The sequence below is a fragment of the Nothobranchius furzeri genome, chromosome 2 (assembly GCF_043380555.1).
Source record: "Nothobranchius furzeri strain GRZ-AD chromosome 2, NfurGRZ-RIMD1, whole genome shotgun sequence".
Classification (NCBI taxonomy): domain Eukaryota; kingdom Metazoa; phylum Chordata; class Actinopteri; order Cyprinodontiformes; family Nothobranchiidae; genus Nothobranchius; species Nothobranchius furzeri.
In genome coordinates this window covers 9,490,751-9,504,952 of record NC_091742.1, presented here as the reverse complement: position 1 = coordinate 9,504,952, position 14,202 = coordinate 9,490,751, and the positions used below count along the sequence as shown (strand labels likewise).

The 14,202-nt window shown below is 40.4% G+C and overlaps 1 protein-coding gene across 2 annotated transcripts in view; it reads right to left on the bottom strand.

The window, feature by feature from the left end:
• rngtt (RNA guanylyltransferase and 5'-phosphatase) overlaps positions 1-14,202 on the bottom strand; it is a 116,774-nt gene that overhangs the window by 54,495 nt on the left and 48,077 nt on the right. For both annotated transcript variants that reach the window (XM_015947531.3, XM_054748073.2), the window contains exon 11: positions 11,011-11,175. In XM_015947531.3, the coding sequence (XP_015803017.3) occupies positions 11,011-11,175 (165 nt within the window). The remainder of the gene's footprint in view (positions 1-11,010; positions 11,176-14,202) is intronic.

Genomic DNA, 14,202 nt, shown 5'->3' with positions numbered 1-14,202 from the left:
GAAGTACCTACTAGACTGGGGTGTTTTACCATGAAACAAAAACTGCTATCCTTATTTAGGTGGGTGGGGTGTTAAAGATGAAATGACAAAGCTGAAAAGCATGCTAGCTTAAAACATTTTTATGCCTCTTCATGTTTTAACATAGTACTGCTATAAATATATTGTGGAGATAAAAAAAATGAAGTTGTTCTCTTGCATTTGTCTAAAAATCACACCCGGCTAGGTCTGAAATCAGTAATTGGACCATCTGGTTGTCCGTCTCACCGAACCACCGCATTTGCCTTGTGCATTTAGCAACAGAACACCACTGGTATGGGAGGTTCTCCGCTCAATATCTGCTGCCACTTCAACTCTAGGGCAAACTACCAGAGTCCCCAAAAGAAAGACACTATTTTAAGTCGTGGAAAACTAAAGACGAATGGACGTAGAAAATGGCGACGGGCATTTACCTCGATCTCTTTTGCTCTGACAATGTGCATTTCAGTGTCTGGCGGACGTGGCCAAGGGATGATAGATGACAAGAAGTGTGAGAGTTCTGTGTTTGTGTTTAAAAGCGAGCTTTTGCAGATTTGCTGTTACAGCTTTAAAAGTACTGAAAAATGTTCGACTGATGCAAAAAACGTTTTAAGGCTTTGACTGTAATAACTAAATGTGTTTTTGTTTTTATGATACAGACCAGTTTAATTGGCACTAGTTGTCACTAATATTGAGAAGAAAATTAAATTTAAAAAATGAAATAAGATCATAATAAAAAGAATAGGGAAAAAACAAGTATGAGTTATCATAAGTGAACAATTCAGGTGACTGATGTGACCAGTGTGAATAGCTCTACCCTTCACCGTATGGTCATTCGGTTTAAGATAATGCATCAATTCTCCCGTTGCTTTTCCATGCGATATTACACCGACTTTATCAGAACACCTGCACTGATATTTCCCTCTCCCTCTCCTATCCTGAAGCCTTTGCGTTCTGCTGCAGTCTGCTCATCCTCTCCACTCTGAGGAGGTAGGTGCGGGGGCTGATTCAAAGTTGAAATGGAAGGATTGATATTCCAGTCAGACAGTGGGGCTGCTGCTCAGGGCTCCTTTCAAACTTAATGTGGATGGCCCACTGAAGCCAGTGTGCAGTTACCTATTAAATGAAAACCCACATCAGTGAGTGGGCAGGGCTGCAGAAATCACTGCCTAACCAAGAGTCAAATAAGGAACTCTGGAGAATGATTATGTCTTCAGAACGTTCGCTTTTCTTTTGATGGATATTGGATGTTTCATTGCAAATACACGGTCAAGATGATGGGGTGAATGAAAGAAATTTTGGAGGACTTAAAAAATTTACTTTGAACGTTTCAACATCAAACTGGACAAAAAAAAAAGATAAGGTAAGCTATTGAAATTAAATTAGATATTAAGTATAACAGATGTGTCACAAAAGAGTAAAAATGTAGATTTTTTTATCACCCTTAAAATTTTCTAAATATCTAATATGTGTCATTTATGAATTAAATATGTGAAGCAATTTAATTACATTTGCATATAAACTCTTATTCTACTGCCATTCCTAAAGCTGAATTATTTTCTAACAACACGAATGAATGAATGGGAGCGTTACCAGGCCCTTTGAAAATTGGGACTGCAGGAGATCCCTAATTACAAAATGTGTGTGATCTGTGTGTTCCACCATCAATTAAGTTATCGAGTTTTCTCCTTTCAGAAATTATGTATGATTTTTCATCAATCCATAAAAGTGATTGTCTTACTGTGATATAATGTAGGCAACACATTTTGTTTTATTGCTAAATCCACCCCCATCCCATAGAGCTCAATGTAATGCTGAATGCTGGTCAGCACTAACCAATAGCGTTAAGACTACCACTTATGTTCACATGTTAATCACAAAGCGTGCTCGAGCGTTTAAGGACGTACCTCGGTTTGTACAGCTTTGGCGATCTCTCATGGACAAGTACGTTTTTAGAATATAAATATATGAAAACACAACATAACATGAGCATAATAATTGTAAATCAATATGTTTTAGCTGTGCTTTGTCGGCTAGAGGAGCGCGTTCATGAACGAGAGGCGTTGATTTCGGCCGTAAATACAGTAATGAAACAAAGTCTTGGTGTGATATGCTTGTCGGCCACTAGATGGTGCCATCAGATAAAAGAAATAGTCCAGACATCTACGTTATATCAACAAGATCTTTCAACATTAATTTCAGTACCAACCGAGCAGGGGCCACTAGTAATAGGAGAAAAAACAGAACATGGAACCCAAAGAAAAGTCCTCCTGGGGCATTCTGTTGAAACTTATTTTCTTTTACTTGTCCTTGTGTTTGTGATCTAGATTAGCCTGGCCTACCAGACTCGCCCTCTGTCCACTCTACACAGATGACGAGTCTGGATACTCATGAGGGGCAGGACTAGCCAGCTCAAAAACAATTAATCGGGAAAAAATGCGGAAATGACGACTATCGTGCGATGCTGTAGAGTTTAAGCTGTAGTAAAAGATGGCGTCTGGTGACGGTGCAAACTCCACAGCAAACTTGGCTTCAGACACCATTTTTGTTGTTTATGAGAAACTGAATGTGAGACGTATGTTGCTCTGCTCTGATTGGCTCAGTTAAAAATCTGAGGGGTGGTGTTATTTGAATGGGAGCGTTACCAGGCCCTTTGCTTCCCATAAGGAAGCATTGGTATGGCTGTCCAGGCGAGCTCTATGAGCTTCAACTGAAAGTATTATGTCTGCTGCTCTTTGGAAAGCTCTGAAAAGGCTGATAGTTAGATTTTTTAAAAATAAATATGTCGACTCTCCAACGTTACTGTGTCATCATGTTGAGGTCATTAGCTCTATGCAATATGAACAGAACTAATAACCTTACTGCCATTAGGGATGTCCCAATACAACTTATTTATTTCAGATATGATACCGACATTCCAGCCTTCAGTAATGACTGATGCAGATATCAATCCGATACGATATCAGCACAAATCAGACATTTTTTTTACCTATTTCGTAATGTGGAATGTATAAAAGTCTTGATCTACTGACATTACTCAATCGGAAAAAAAGAGCCAATAGCAATAAGTATGACAAAAATTACAGTTTTTTTTAATTATTGGTTGCAAAAACGTAAGCCTGAAGGGACTGCTTATATCGGAGATTTTTGATGCAGTCCGATATAATCCGATACAGTGTTTCTGGGCCGATATCGAATAACTTCCGACATCGGAACGGGGAATCCCTAACTGCCATTGTGTATCTGTACTTTTGTTATTATGTTTCTCCTTCCTTTTCACTAAGTGTGTGTGCTGCTGTAACAAGTTAATTTCCCCACTGTGGGATTAATGAAGTCTATTCTATTCTACTCTATTCTATTTGATTTACTTGCTGTTTAAATCACTTTACTCCAGGTATAACAAACACTTGCATGCTTCGTCTTTAATCTAAAAAAGTGAAATAAAAAAAACACTTAAGATGCACTAAATGATATGCAGTAACAGAACATCATGAGTCTTTTAGGCATCAGTAATACTGCACACCACAGTATTACTGTTAAGAAGGCTTTAACAGTGTTAAAAATGAAAACCCTGATTCTCCCCAACATGAGTCAATCTTGCCTTATGTAGCTTCTATAAACAATGCTTCATGCATCTGAGCCTGATGACGTAAGCCAGCATAAAGAGTCCAAAAACACTCTGGCTCAGTAAGACTCCTGCATTGAAATCTCCCTCTCATTTTTTAAAGCTACAAAGTAAATAAATGTTTCAGTATAAGTGTTTCTTTTGATCAGTAGATGGTCATTTTGACATCAGACCTCTGGATATTAGTCTATCTGGGCTCTAAAACTCAAACTAATCCAGTACCTCTACTTATCCTCAAGTAGGTAATTTCTCACTCAGACAAAGAAGTTTGCAAACATTTGATTAACGTCCTTGCTGTTTTGTGGCTACAGGATTTTTTCATCCACTACTTGAAACTCTAATGGCAGGACTACAGACTGTTTAGGTCTTTTGCTAGTTCACTAGAATGCACAATAACAACCGAGTCTAGAAGACCACACCCAGTTAAATGGATTTGGTTAGTGATATAACAGAAAATCAAGAGTATATTCAGATACAAAATGCCATCCATGTCTGATTTATTGCCTAGCTTATCTGCTCTGTGCAGCATCAGAAAGGCTACTGGCTTTTTAGCAGAGCCGATTTTAGGATATCTCTAAGTCGCGGCAGTTCATCTGCATCGTTCGGCATGCCAACGATCACCTCCAGCAGATAGCCAACAACTGATGGAGCAACCCCTGGGGCATCTTATAAGTAACATTAATCAATAGTACCTACAGTAAACTATCAAAGGTTAACATTTGCACCTTGCCATAGTTTTATGAGTGACCAAACGATCGTCCTTTCCCCTCACGCTCACTTAAAGCTTTTAATAAACAGTTTTCCCTTCAATCCCAATTTATTTTTCCAAACTGTTATCAAAGTAAACACCTTGAAAATGACTTTTTAGGACGTTGTTTGGAGTGGGAATAGATAATAAGAGCAATTCTGCTGAGACGTTTTCAGGCTGAACATTTAATATGTGAACTACATATTCTCAGCCCTGGGAAAGTGTGTATCGACTGAGAGTACTTAAAAAAAAAGAGTCCTAGTTTCAAGGTTCACACATTTTTGGCTGCAGCTTTGAGTTAAAATGTGAGTTAGATGGACTCGTGGTAGCTCGAGTCTGTGCTAAAGTGACTCTACTGTTAGTGAAATATCAGTGGCCAGTGCCCAGGAGATGGGCGATAAACCAGCTACCACAAACGCACGCAACACTGCTGAAACACAGCCCACACACTCAGACACATTCAGCAACACTGACACAAACAGCAGACAGAGCGCATGAGGAGGGAGGGACTTGGGCAGCACTTTACTGACTTTCAACAACATGCTGCTGTGTTTGAGCTCTCAGAGAGAGAGAGAGAGAGGAAGGGGACTGCAGGCTGTTCCAAGTTATGGGACTGGTTGAATCTCTGAAAGGTAAAAGGTGTGCAGGTGCTGAAAAGTCGTTTCCTTTCAATTGTTTCCTGCATTTGGAGCTCACTTTTAAAGTATTAGCCTGGTGAAAATACACATTAGCCTTGTTTTGAATTGTTAGTCTGGTAGGATTAAACTAAAGGCTGGACAGTTTATTTCAGTGGGTGGTGGACAACAGTGTGTGGCTGAGCTAAATTCTCATTAAAGTTAAAAAATATGTCATCATTTTAAAACCACCAGGCTAAAATACAGAAAGGAAGTTAGAAAATTGTTTACAAAACTGTCTATTTGTGGTTTGTGCTTTGAACAACAAAAGCAGCTTCTCTGGACAAGAGTTTTTAATATAGTTTTAATAAAACTAATAAAAACTCCTCTGAGACCTGACAGACGTGTGAAAAGGAGGCCACATTTTTTTGCATTTCATTTTAACTCCCATCTGAATCCATCTGAAATTATGCAAGTTTCTACAAAAACATACCAGCTTTTTATGTGGATGTGGGCTGAGAAGTCAAATTGTTTTGTATGAATATTTAGACTATTTAAATGATCCGTAGTTTAACACCACCTACTTGTTCTGATAAAAGGACTTGTTCTGAGTTAAAAAATGATCATACGTATGTGGAGTAACCAGGTAGGTAGGTTTTAATGTTGCACATCTGCAACACCTGCCTCCAGAGGGTTAAACAAATGCAAACAAAATAAATAAATAAGAAGTTTTTGTGTTCATTTGTCTGCAGTTTCAGCAAAATATCTCATGGACCACTGGAGGGGTTTTCATGAAACTCTGGAGGAAATTACAAGATTTAATTTGGCAACGTTTGGCACCAAGCTAATCCAAAACGGATATCACAGGAACTTGAACATCAAAAAACACAGAAATTGCTGTAAATTTTACAGACATCGAGAAAAATTTTCAAACATACTTTGCATGTTAAAGATGAATACTCAAGTTGAGTCAATACTGAGTGCAACTGGCCAAAATGAGTTTTCTCCACAGGGTGTCTGGGCTCTCCCGTAGAAATAGCGTGAGAAGCTCAGTCATCAGGGAGGGGGTCGGAGTAGACCCGCTGCTCCTCCACATAGAGAGGAGCTAGTTGAGATGGCTCGGGCATCTGGTTAGGATGCTTTCTGGACATCTCCCTGGGGAGCTTTTCCGGGCACGTCCAACCAGGAGGACACCTAAAGGAAGACCAAGGATACGCTGGCGGGACTATGTCTCCCGTCTGGCCAGGGAACGCCTTGGGATCCCCCGGAGGAGCTGGCCCAAGTGGCTGGGCCTCCCTGCTTAAGCTGCTGCCCCCACGACCTGACCCCAGATAAGCGGATGAAAATAGATGAATGGATGACCTTTGAGGTCTACTTGCTCCATTTTCACGTTATATAAAACTTCATTTTGTTAAAGAACGGTCTGGAAAAAAGATTGATAAGGTTGTGTAGAAAAGAAGTTCATAACAAAATTGCAGATAAATGAAAGGATATGACGCAACACAAATGTTTGACATGAATCTAATAATTCCTGAGCCAACCTAGAGCTGCCACTCATTAGGCACCTAATTATTCCAGCTAGTTATGTGATGCAGTGTTATTCCAGCTTAAGGGCATTAGGCACATCAGCTGGAATAACACGACACATAATCAGAAGTGGATAAAAACAGTCAACAGAAACGACTAAAAATTAAATACCTTCTCCAGTTTTGCAATATAACAATCTTGCTCGTGCTGACTATTTTCGGAGAATGTGTTGTTGACAGAGACCTAGGCAGGGGTGTCATGACATCCTCAAATGCCAAAAAAAGAGAAAGAAGGTACAAAACAGAACAAAGCACAGAAGTGGCACAAAAGCCATTAAGACCTGTTGACCTGACCTAGTGGATGCACGCTCCTTTCCTTTAGTGTATTAACTCAGATCCTGGAAGGCACAAGGAGAGCAAGTAAGCAGAGCAAAAATACTCAGCCTGCTACAGTTGATACTGCCTCATACTCAGCCATTCTTTTGCCAGTGAGTCTGACCTTTAGAGTATGGATAAGGCAAGCAGCACCGGCTGTTGCATAAAATCTTGGGAGGTTGTGAGGAAATCTAAAAATTCTCAAGGCAACTGAGGTAAACAAACATTAGTCATCAAGTCCATGTTGTGTCCTCTTCCAAGCAGCACAAGTCCTTATACAACAGTCAACATGTCTCCCTGTGTGAGTGGGTGAAGCAGCAGCAGCAGCAGCAGCGGAGTGGAAAGATGCCGCTCATTCCTGGACTTAACCGAGAACGCCTGCATTACAAAGGCCATGGGTGCAGGCTGGTTTTGCTTTATCTTGTTTATCCAGTGTTAAAACTAACTGAACACGCAGCAGAGTTGGGAGTGTTTCGCTGAATCTCTGGCAATCTAATGATTTTTCTTTTGCTTCTCATTATTGAAAAAGGGTACAATACTGAACACCCAAAGAGGTAGGTACTGCCAACTTATTATGACTGATCATTTATTAGGCATTTATCGGCATCAACATCGGTAACTGATGCAAGTCATTTTTAACACATCGATAACAGTCCGAAAGTATAACTAGGCCGATATTAACAACTGATGTTTATTTCCATCTTGTTTGCGTGTTTTTCAGGAGGTGGGGGGAGGGCAGCGCAGGACTGTGGGGGGGGGGGGGGGGGGGGGGGGGGGGACTGGAAACTGATCTGTTACTGGCCGACGTAAACCTATTTCTCTGCACTAAATGCTGTCGCCTAATTGTTCAGTGTTGTGATGTCATGTCTTAATTTCATTATTATATTATTGTGAATATAATGCTGTGAATGCAAATCCTATTAAATGCAAAATAGAAAAGTTAATTGTTATAAATGCACTTTTTATACATATTTTGTAAGATTATACATAAATTGTTACCTTCATCTGATTGTAAATAAAATAAAAATAAAATAATCAAAGACTATTAAATTGACTACATAATGTGGTAATAGACTAATATGACGGACATACTAGATTTTACCCATTCCAGAGATAACGGTTCCAAAGGGAACCCGGGTTTCCTCTCCCGGGCTCCTCTTAAGGCATCCCGAGGCATTTCCTGCCCCAGAGAGGAAACTCTGGGGCAGAATAGTTAAAATTCTTCCATCAAAACAATAAAAAAGTGTCTATTTCATGTTACAAAATCAGCTGTTTAATGTTTCTACTTCTTATCTGTCCAAAAGAAAATCCTGCAATCAAGTAATTTGAATAATATCAAAGAGCTACTCGACTCTAAATTGGGATTCAATGAATGACCACTTAACACTGGATATAAAAGTGTATCCATCTCAGAAGAGGGACATGAAAACCAGTTCCAGCTACACTGCACTTGATGTTAGATTACTGACCCACCACTTGAGGGACAACAATAACAAAGTCATTGATTCAGGAGGCGAGTCCCTTTGAATATTCATGTGAAATGTGATTTATTTAGGTGTAAAAGAGAAATGACTATGCATATGTTTGTTGGTAATTACAAAATATTTGCCACCATATAACATGTTATTTTTGGTCCATCTAAATCAAAAATATTAACAGTACAACAATAATGACATTAAAGAAAATCCCTAGCCCTGGTTTCACACTGAAAGCATCGCAGCGGAACGTCACTGATTCAAATAGACTCCATCATAGTCTGTGGAGTGTTTCAAACCAGCCGCAATGCTAAAAATAGGATTGGGTTCTATTTTTGCCACGAGCCACTTCAGCTGTGTGTTTTTCGTGGCTTTAATCCTGGCAGTGGAGAAGAACAACATCATATATGACATCAAACAGCGATTTCAAACGTGATTTCCTTATCTTTGGTTTAATGGTGGAATGCATAAAGAAACCGTGACCTTTGAAGTCTCGGGGGATCTTGGGATCATGCGAGTCCAGCGAAGAGCACAGCAAGGAAGCCGTCCCGCGGCCAAGACTCTGCCGGTGTGAAATGGACCACTTTGAAGTTTGGAAGTAAACCGTTCTGCTGCCGTTTCGCGTCGCTGATGCTTCCAGTGAAGTGAAACCTGGGTAAAATTATTATTTAAAACTATATCATAATAAATAATTATTAGTATTACATAATAAGTATACTATTATCTATGGGTAGTGACTGAAAGAATGAGATCGCGGATACGAGGCCAAAATGCATTTTCTCTGCAGAGTGGCTGGTCTCTCCCTTAGAGATAGGGTGAGAAGCTTGGTCATCCGAGAGGGGCTCGGAGTAGACCCGCTGCTCCTCCACATCGAGAGAAGCCAGTTGAGGTGGCTTGGGCATAAAGTTAGGGTGCCTGCTGGACACCTCCCTGGTGAGGTTTTCCGGGCACGTCCAACTGGTAGAAGGCCTAAAGGAAGACCCAGGACACGCTGGAGATACTATGTCTCACGGCTGGTCAGGGAACACCTTAGGATTCCCCCGGAGGAGCTGGTCCAAGTGGATGGGGAGAGGGAAGTCTGGGCCTCCCTGCTTAGGCTACTGCACCCGCGACCCGACTCCGGATAAGCGGCCAAAAATGGATGGATGGAACAAGTATTCTAAGCTTTAATGTATTAACAGCAAAGCAGATCAGTAGAATAAGAGATGACGAAGGTATAATTATTTCCAATCGGTGCAAGAGGGAATTTCCCCCAATCTATTTGTTCTGTTGCGCAACTTTCACAAAACAAAAGGTTCTTTATGAGCTAAGTGGACAAGTGCAGGAAGTAAAAAGAAAAAATGCCCCCAATTGGTGGGGAAATGGCGGGATAAATGAGAAAGTAGCTGAGATGAAAAACAGCAGTTTAGCAGCAAACAAAAGCCATCACACAACTCCCGCGTGAGACGGAAATATCCCTAGAAGGAATTTCTGGCTGATAAGCAGTGAAGTGGAGGGCTGTGCTGAGATGAATTAATGAGCCAGATTCCAGTTACCCTCAGTTAATGTTCCATGCAACAGAGATATGTCTGTATAGAGAGCAGATGGCCTCCGAGCAACACAATAGGGCAGTCAGAATCCAGACTCGACTCCTATGACTTCACTTCCAGAGTATCTTCATCAACATGAACCCAAAATCTTGCAGGGGTGATACTTCATCAAAGGTTCTTAGAAATGTGGATAGCACAGGGTTAGATGAGAGGTAACTCAGTCCTTCGAGAGGGAAGAAACCACCAAGAGAGCTGGCAGAAGGAGAAGTGAGAAAATTCAAAGGAACCATCTAAACGTCACCCCCCTCCTAACAGTTTGATCATCTGTTAGCGTGGAGTGCCAAGACTTGCGACGGATTTCTGTTTGAGCCAAACACAAAATTAATTGTGCTCTGACCTCCCACAGACCTGAGATAAGGGCACAGGAGCAGACCTTTGAGGAAGGCTAAACAGTCGTTCAGGCGATAAAAGCTTTCCTGTTTCGGTGTGTGAACAGCGCTGGACTGTAAGCGTCATCCCAGATCGTTTATTTACTCATGTATTATATGACACCAACAAGGAAAAACAGAGAAATATTACCTGCAATAAACAAGGAAGTGTGTTTTTTTGGTTAAAAGAAAGAAAAATCAATTAAGTTGGTAAAAATCGATAAAAGAAATGTCTTCTATTACTACAAGGTCACACAGTGAAGGCAAACACAGGCAGCATATTGGGCACCAATCACTACATCTTGAGAGGGCACCTGATGAGTCCCAGTGGGAAATGGTCTAGGATTCAGACACTCATTTGTGATTTCCTTCCCTCCGTTGAGTTTGTCCTTCCCATAAGAGAAAAGTGCATTAATGTGTTTCATCTGCTTTGGCTCTCACCCTTCTCCTGAGACCAATTTGCCCTTGAAGTACTGTAACTCTAAAAAACAACTCAGGGAGAAATAACTGGGATACTTCTGACAGATTACATTTGAGAATTCAATGTGCAAGATGTTTGGGTTGTCTTCCTGTTCTGTATTTTTGGCTGATGCCTGAGTCATTTTAGCCAAAAAAAAAAAAACAAAAACACACAATAAGAGGATTAAGTTGTAAAAGTGTCTTGGACCACTTTACCTTACGTGATGCATGAATGTCAAAGAAGGGTTTATTTCGGACACTGAAAGGCTCCTTGGTTTTGTCGATTTGTCCTGTCTTCATCTTTTCCATCCGAGGGGAAATTATTTCCTTTTCTATGCACAACAGTCGGATATTGAAATCACACTGGCCAACGGGCTGCCCCTGAAAACACAAAACATGACAGTTTTACCTAAATGCACCATATTTAATAATCTTTTAAACATGGATGACTATTATTTTCAGCTGGGCTCCTTTGTTTATGAAGTTATAAGAACCACCACGAAATAATAAAGCAACTTTTGATTTAAATAGCCTATATTTGTATAGCACCTTGTTAGGGTTCAATAACCCACCAAGACGCTTCACAACACGATAAGTCATCCACCTAGCCTAGTGAACTAGACCACATTCTTGCTTTGAAAAGTTTGGTCTAGGAACGCTCCATTGGAACCTCTGCAGCCCCTAGCAGCATTCTGGCTGGCCAGTCACAGCTCTCTATAGGGGTTTCAATCCTGTAAATCCTAATGTATTTATTAAAGGTACAAAGCCTTGGATTATTTATTGGACCAATTACCCAGGTAATGATGTAATTCACTGTCAACATCTGTCAACTATGTAACGTCCAGCAATGGTCAGTTTAGGTACAGTCTGACCTTTCAACATCTATTCAACATCTGGTCAGAGAGGAGACAAAACACTGCATGTGTTCCCTTTAAATGAGCCTGCCTTCATACCCGCTGGGACTCACAGACTCTGCAAGTCTGAAAGATAAACAATAACTTTCTTTCCCAAGGTCTCATCTGGTTGCCTCCACAGAAGGAAGAACTCCAGCTCGAATCAATTGCTAAATTCAAGAATGATTTCCTAAATCAATAGGAACCTCTTCCATTACTTATAATCTAGATAATCGTTAAATAAACATTTGTTTATAACAATTATGGTATAATGAAATGCTTCATTAATCTGTACTCACTGAATACTTGTTATGTTATGTTATGTTATGTCTACTACTGCAGTGTGTTCAACATGTTTTGACAACGAGGTCCTCACACCTGCATTAACACAATAACAATTACGGTTAAGTTAAACCCTGACACACATAATATTAAACCAGTCAGAACATCCTGTATCAAGAAGGCGTTTTTCTGAGTTGTCTTGGTAATAGGGCTGAAACGATTCCTCGAGTACCTCGAATAATTCGAGTACAAAAAATCCTCGAGTCAAATTCTCTGCCTCGAGGATTCGTTTAATTCATATTTAATTAATTCATGGCTTTGCAGTCGCCCGTGGTCATGTTTCACCCGGACTGAAATAAGTGACGCACATGCCCACTGGACTGAATCGCACACGCGAGTAGGGAATGTAACTTAACTTTATCTTAAGCTATGGCGGACAACGTGGATCCCGGTGGAGTGCGAAAAAGACAGAAAATGTCAAGATGTGGGACCATTTTTCACGTCGTAAGGTGGAAAACGTAGTCCAGTGAAAATACTGTAAAATGGATTTAGCCTACCACAACACCTCATCCTCCGTGCTGCAACACCTGTAAATGTCACTTCTGCAAGCGGACTCGGAGCCTCTACAAGATAATGCATTTTAGCCTGTATTGCTATATATTCTGCGGACACTGCGACTTTTTCGTTTGTAGCACTCAGTTTCAGCTCACACCGTACGTCTGGTAGCAACACGTCGGACTTAAAATGTGCTAAAAAATAGCATTTTTACACAAAACGTCGGACTTTTTATTGTGTTGTTATTGATATTTGTTGTCCCTCGGGATTGCTGCAGGATTACTGGTATTTATGAGAGGAAAACGAAAGAAAGTAAATAAATGTTTTGTGATCAGTATAATTTGACAAAACCACGGCAAACATGCTTTCTCGACAATCCTTGTTATTGTGTGAGAAAAAAAGTGTTGAAATTAAAACGGACGTGTGTTAATAGGGAAACAGCCGGCGAGCTGTTTGCGCATGCGCCGTGAGCGGTTCTGGTTCTGTTTGGGCCGCAGCCGCCCGCAGCGCTACTTCAACAGTTATCCTCTGGCTTGCAGGCTAGCAGATTCTCGCACGAGGGGAAAATCGGCTCAGGTTGTTTACTTATTTTTTGCACAGGCATTTGTTTACTGTGAAGTAAAGTTGAAGTGCTGAAGTTTTGCAAACTAATTTTGAATAAAACTTGAAGAATAACTGGCAACTGCTTGCTCATTTTAAGAGGTCTTTCATAATTATAACATGCTATTTGATATAATGGTTTACAAACACAAAGGGGTAATTTATTAGAGTACTCGATTAATCGAAAAAAATATTCGATAGAGTACTCGATTACAAAAATATTCGATAGCTGCAGCCCTACTTGGTAACATCTCTCAAACTTGTCAGCCTCTGATTGGCTGTGCAAGTCATAAAATCAAAACCTTAAAACTGGATCATCCTGAGTGATTCGACAGTTCTAGAGAATCGCTTCAGGGTGGCCACCTGTAGTAAACCTTTAATTATTAAAGATTTTGACACGTTGTCAAAACCTTTTTATGCCTGCAAAGCTGATGAGCAAACAGTTCCTGCAGAAACAAAGCTGATATTGTTTAGACTCCTTAAGAGTCCGCCAGACGCACGGTTCCATCCAGCTGTTGTGACCAGAGAACCCTCTGGACTGAAGAGTCGGTACCACGGTATTCTACAGCCCTCTGGTGCCAGAGGTCAGCCGACCCCTGCGACTTTCGGATCCACCAAGAGGGTCTCTCCAAAACGGGTGAAGTAGACATGACAGATTGCGTCTGATGTGCTTCTGATGATAACAACTTTATAGCTTAGAGCAAACCAAATTCTTTTCACCAGAACTCAGCTTACTTTGATAAGGAAGCTCTGACCGACATCGCATTCACACATGGGTTCCTTCATCACGTTTAGTTACATCCACTCACAGTAAATGCTTAGTTAATTAGTCATGTTTTAATTGTTTGCAAATAAATTCTTACTTTTATAAACCTGACCCTTTCTTGAAGTAACACGAAGTGTGGTTGATCACTGAAAAAGCAAAGAACCTAGATATTCTGAATTAAATCCTAGAATCTTCTGATAATTACAATAAAGATAATCGTAAGAAAATAATCATCGATTTGCCTAGGCAACAACTACAACCAGCGAAACTACTACCCCAAGTATTTCTGGCTACCTAAGAACATTCTATGTC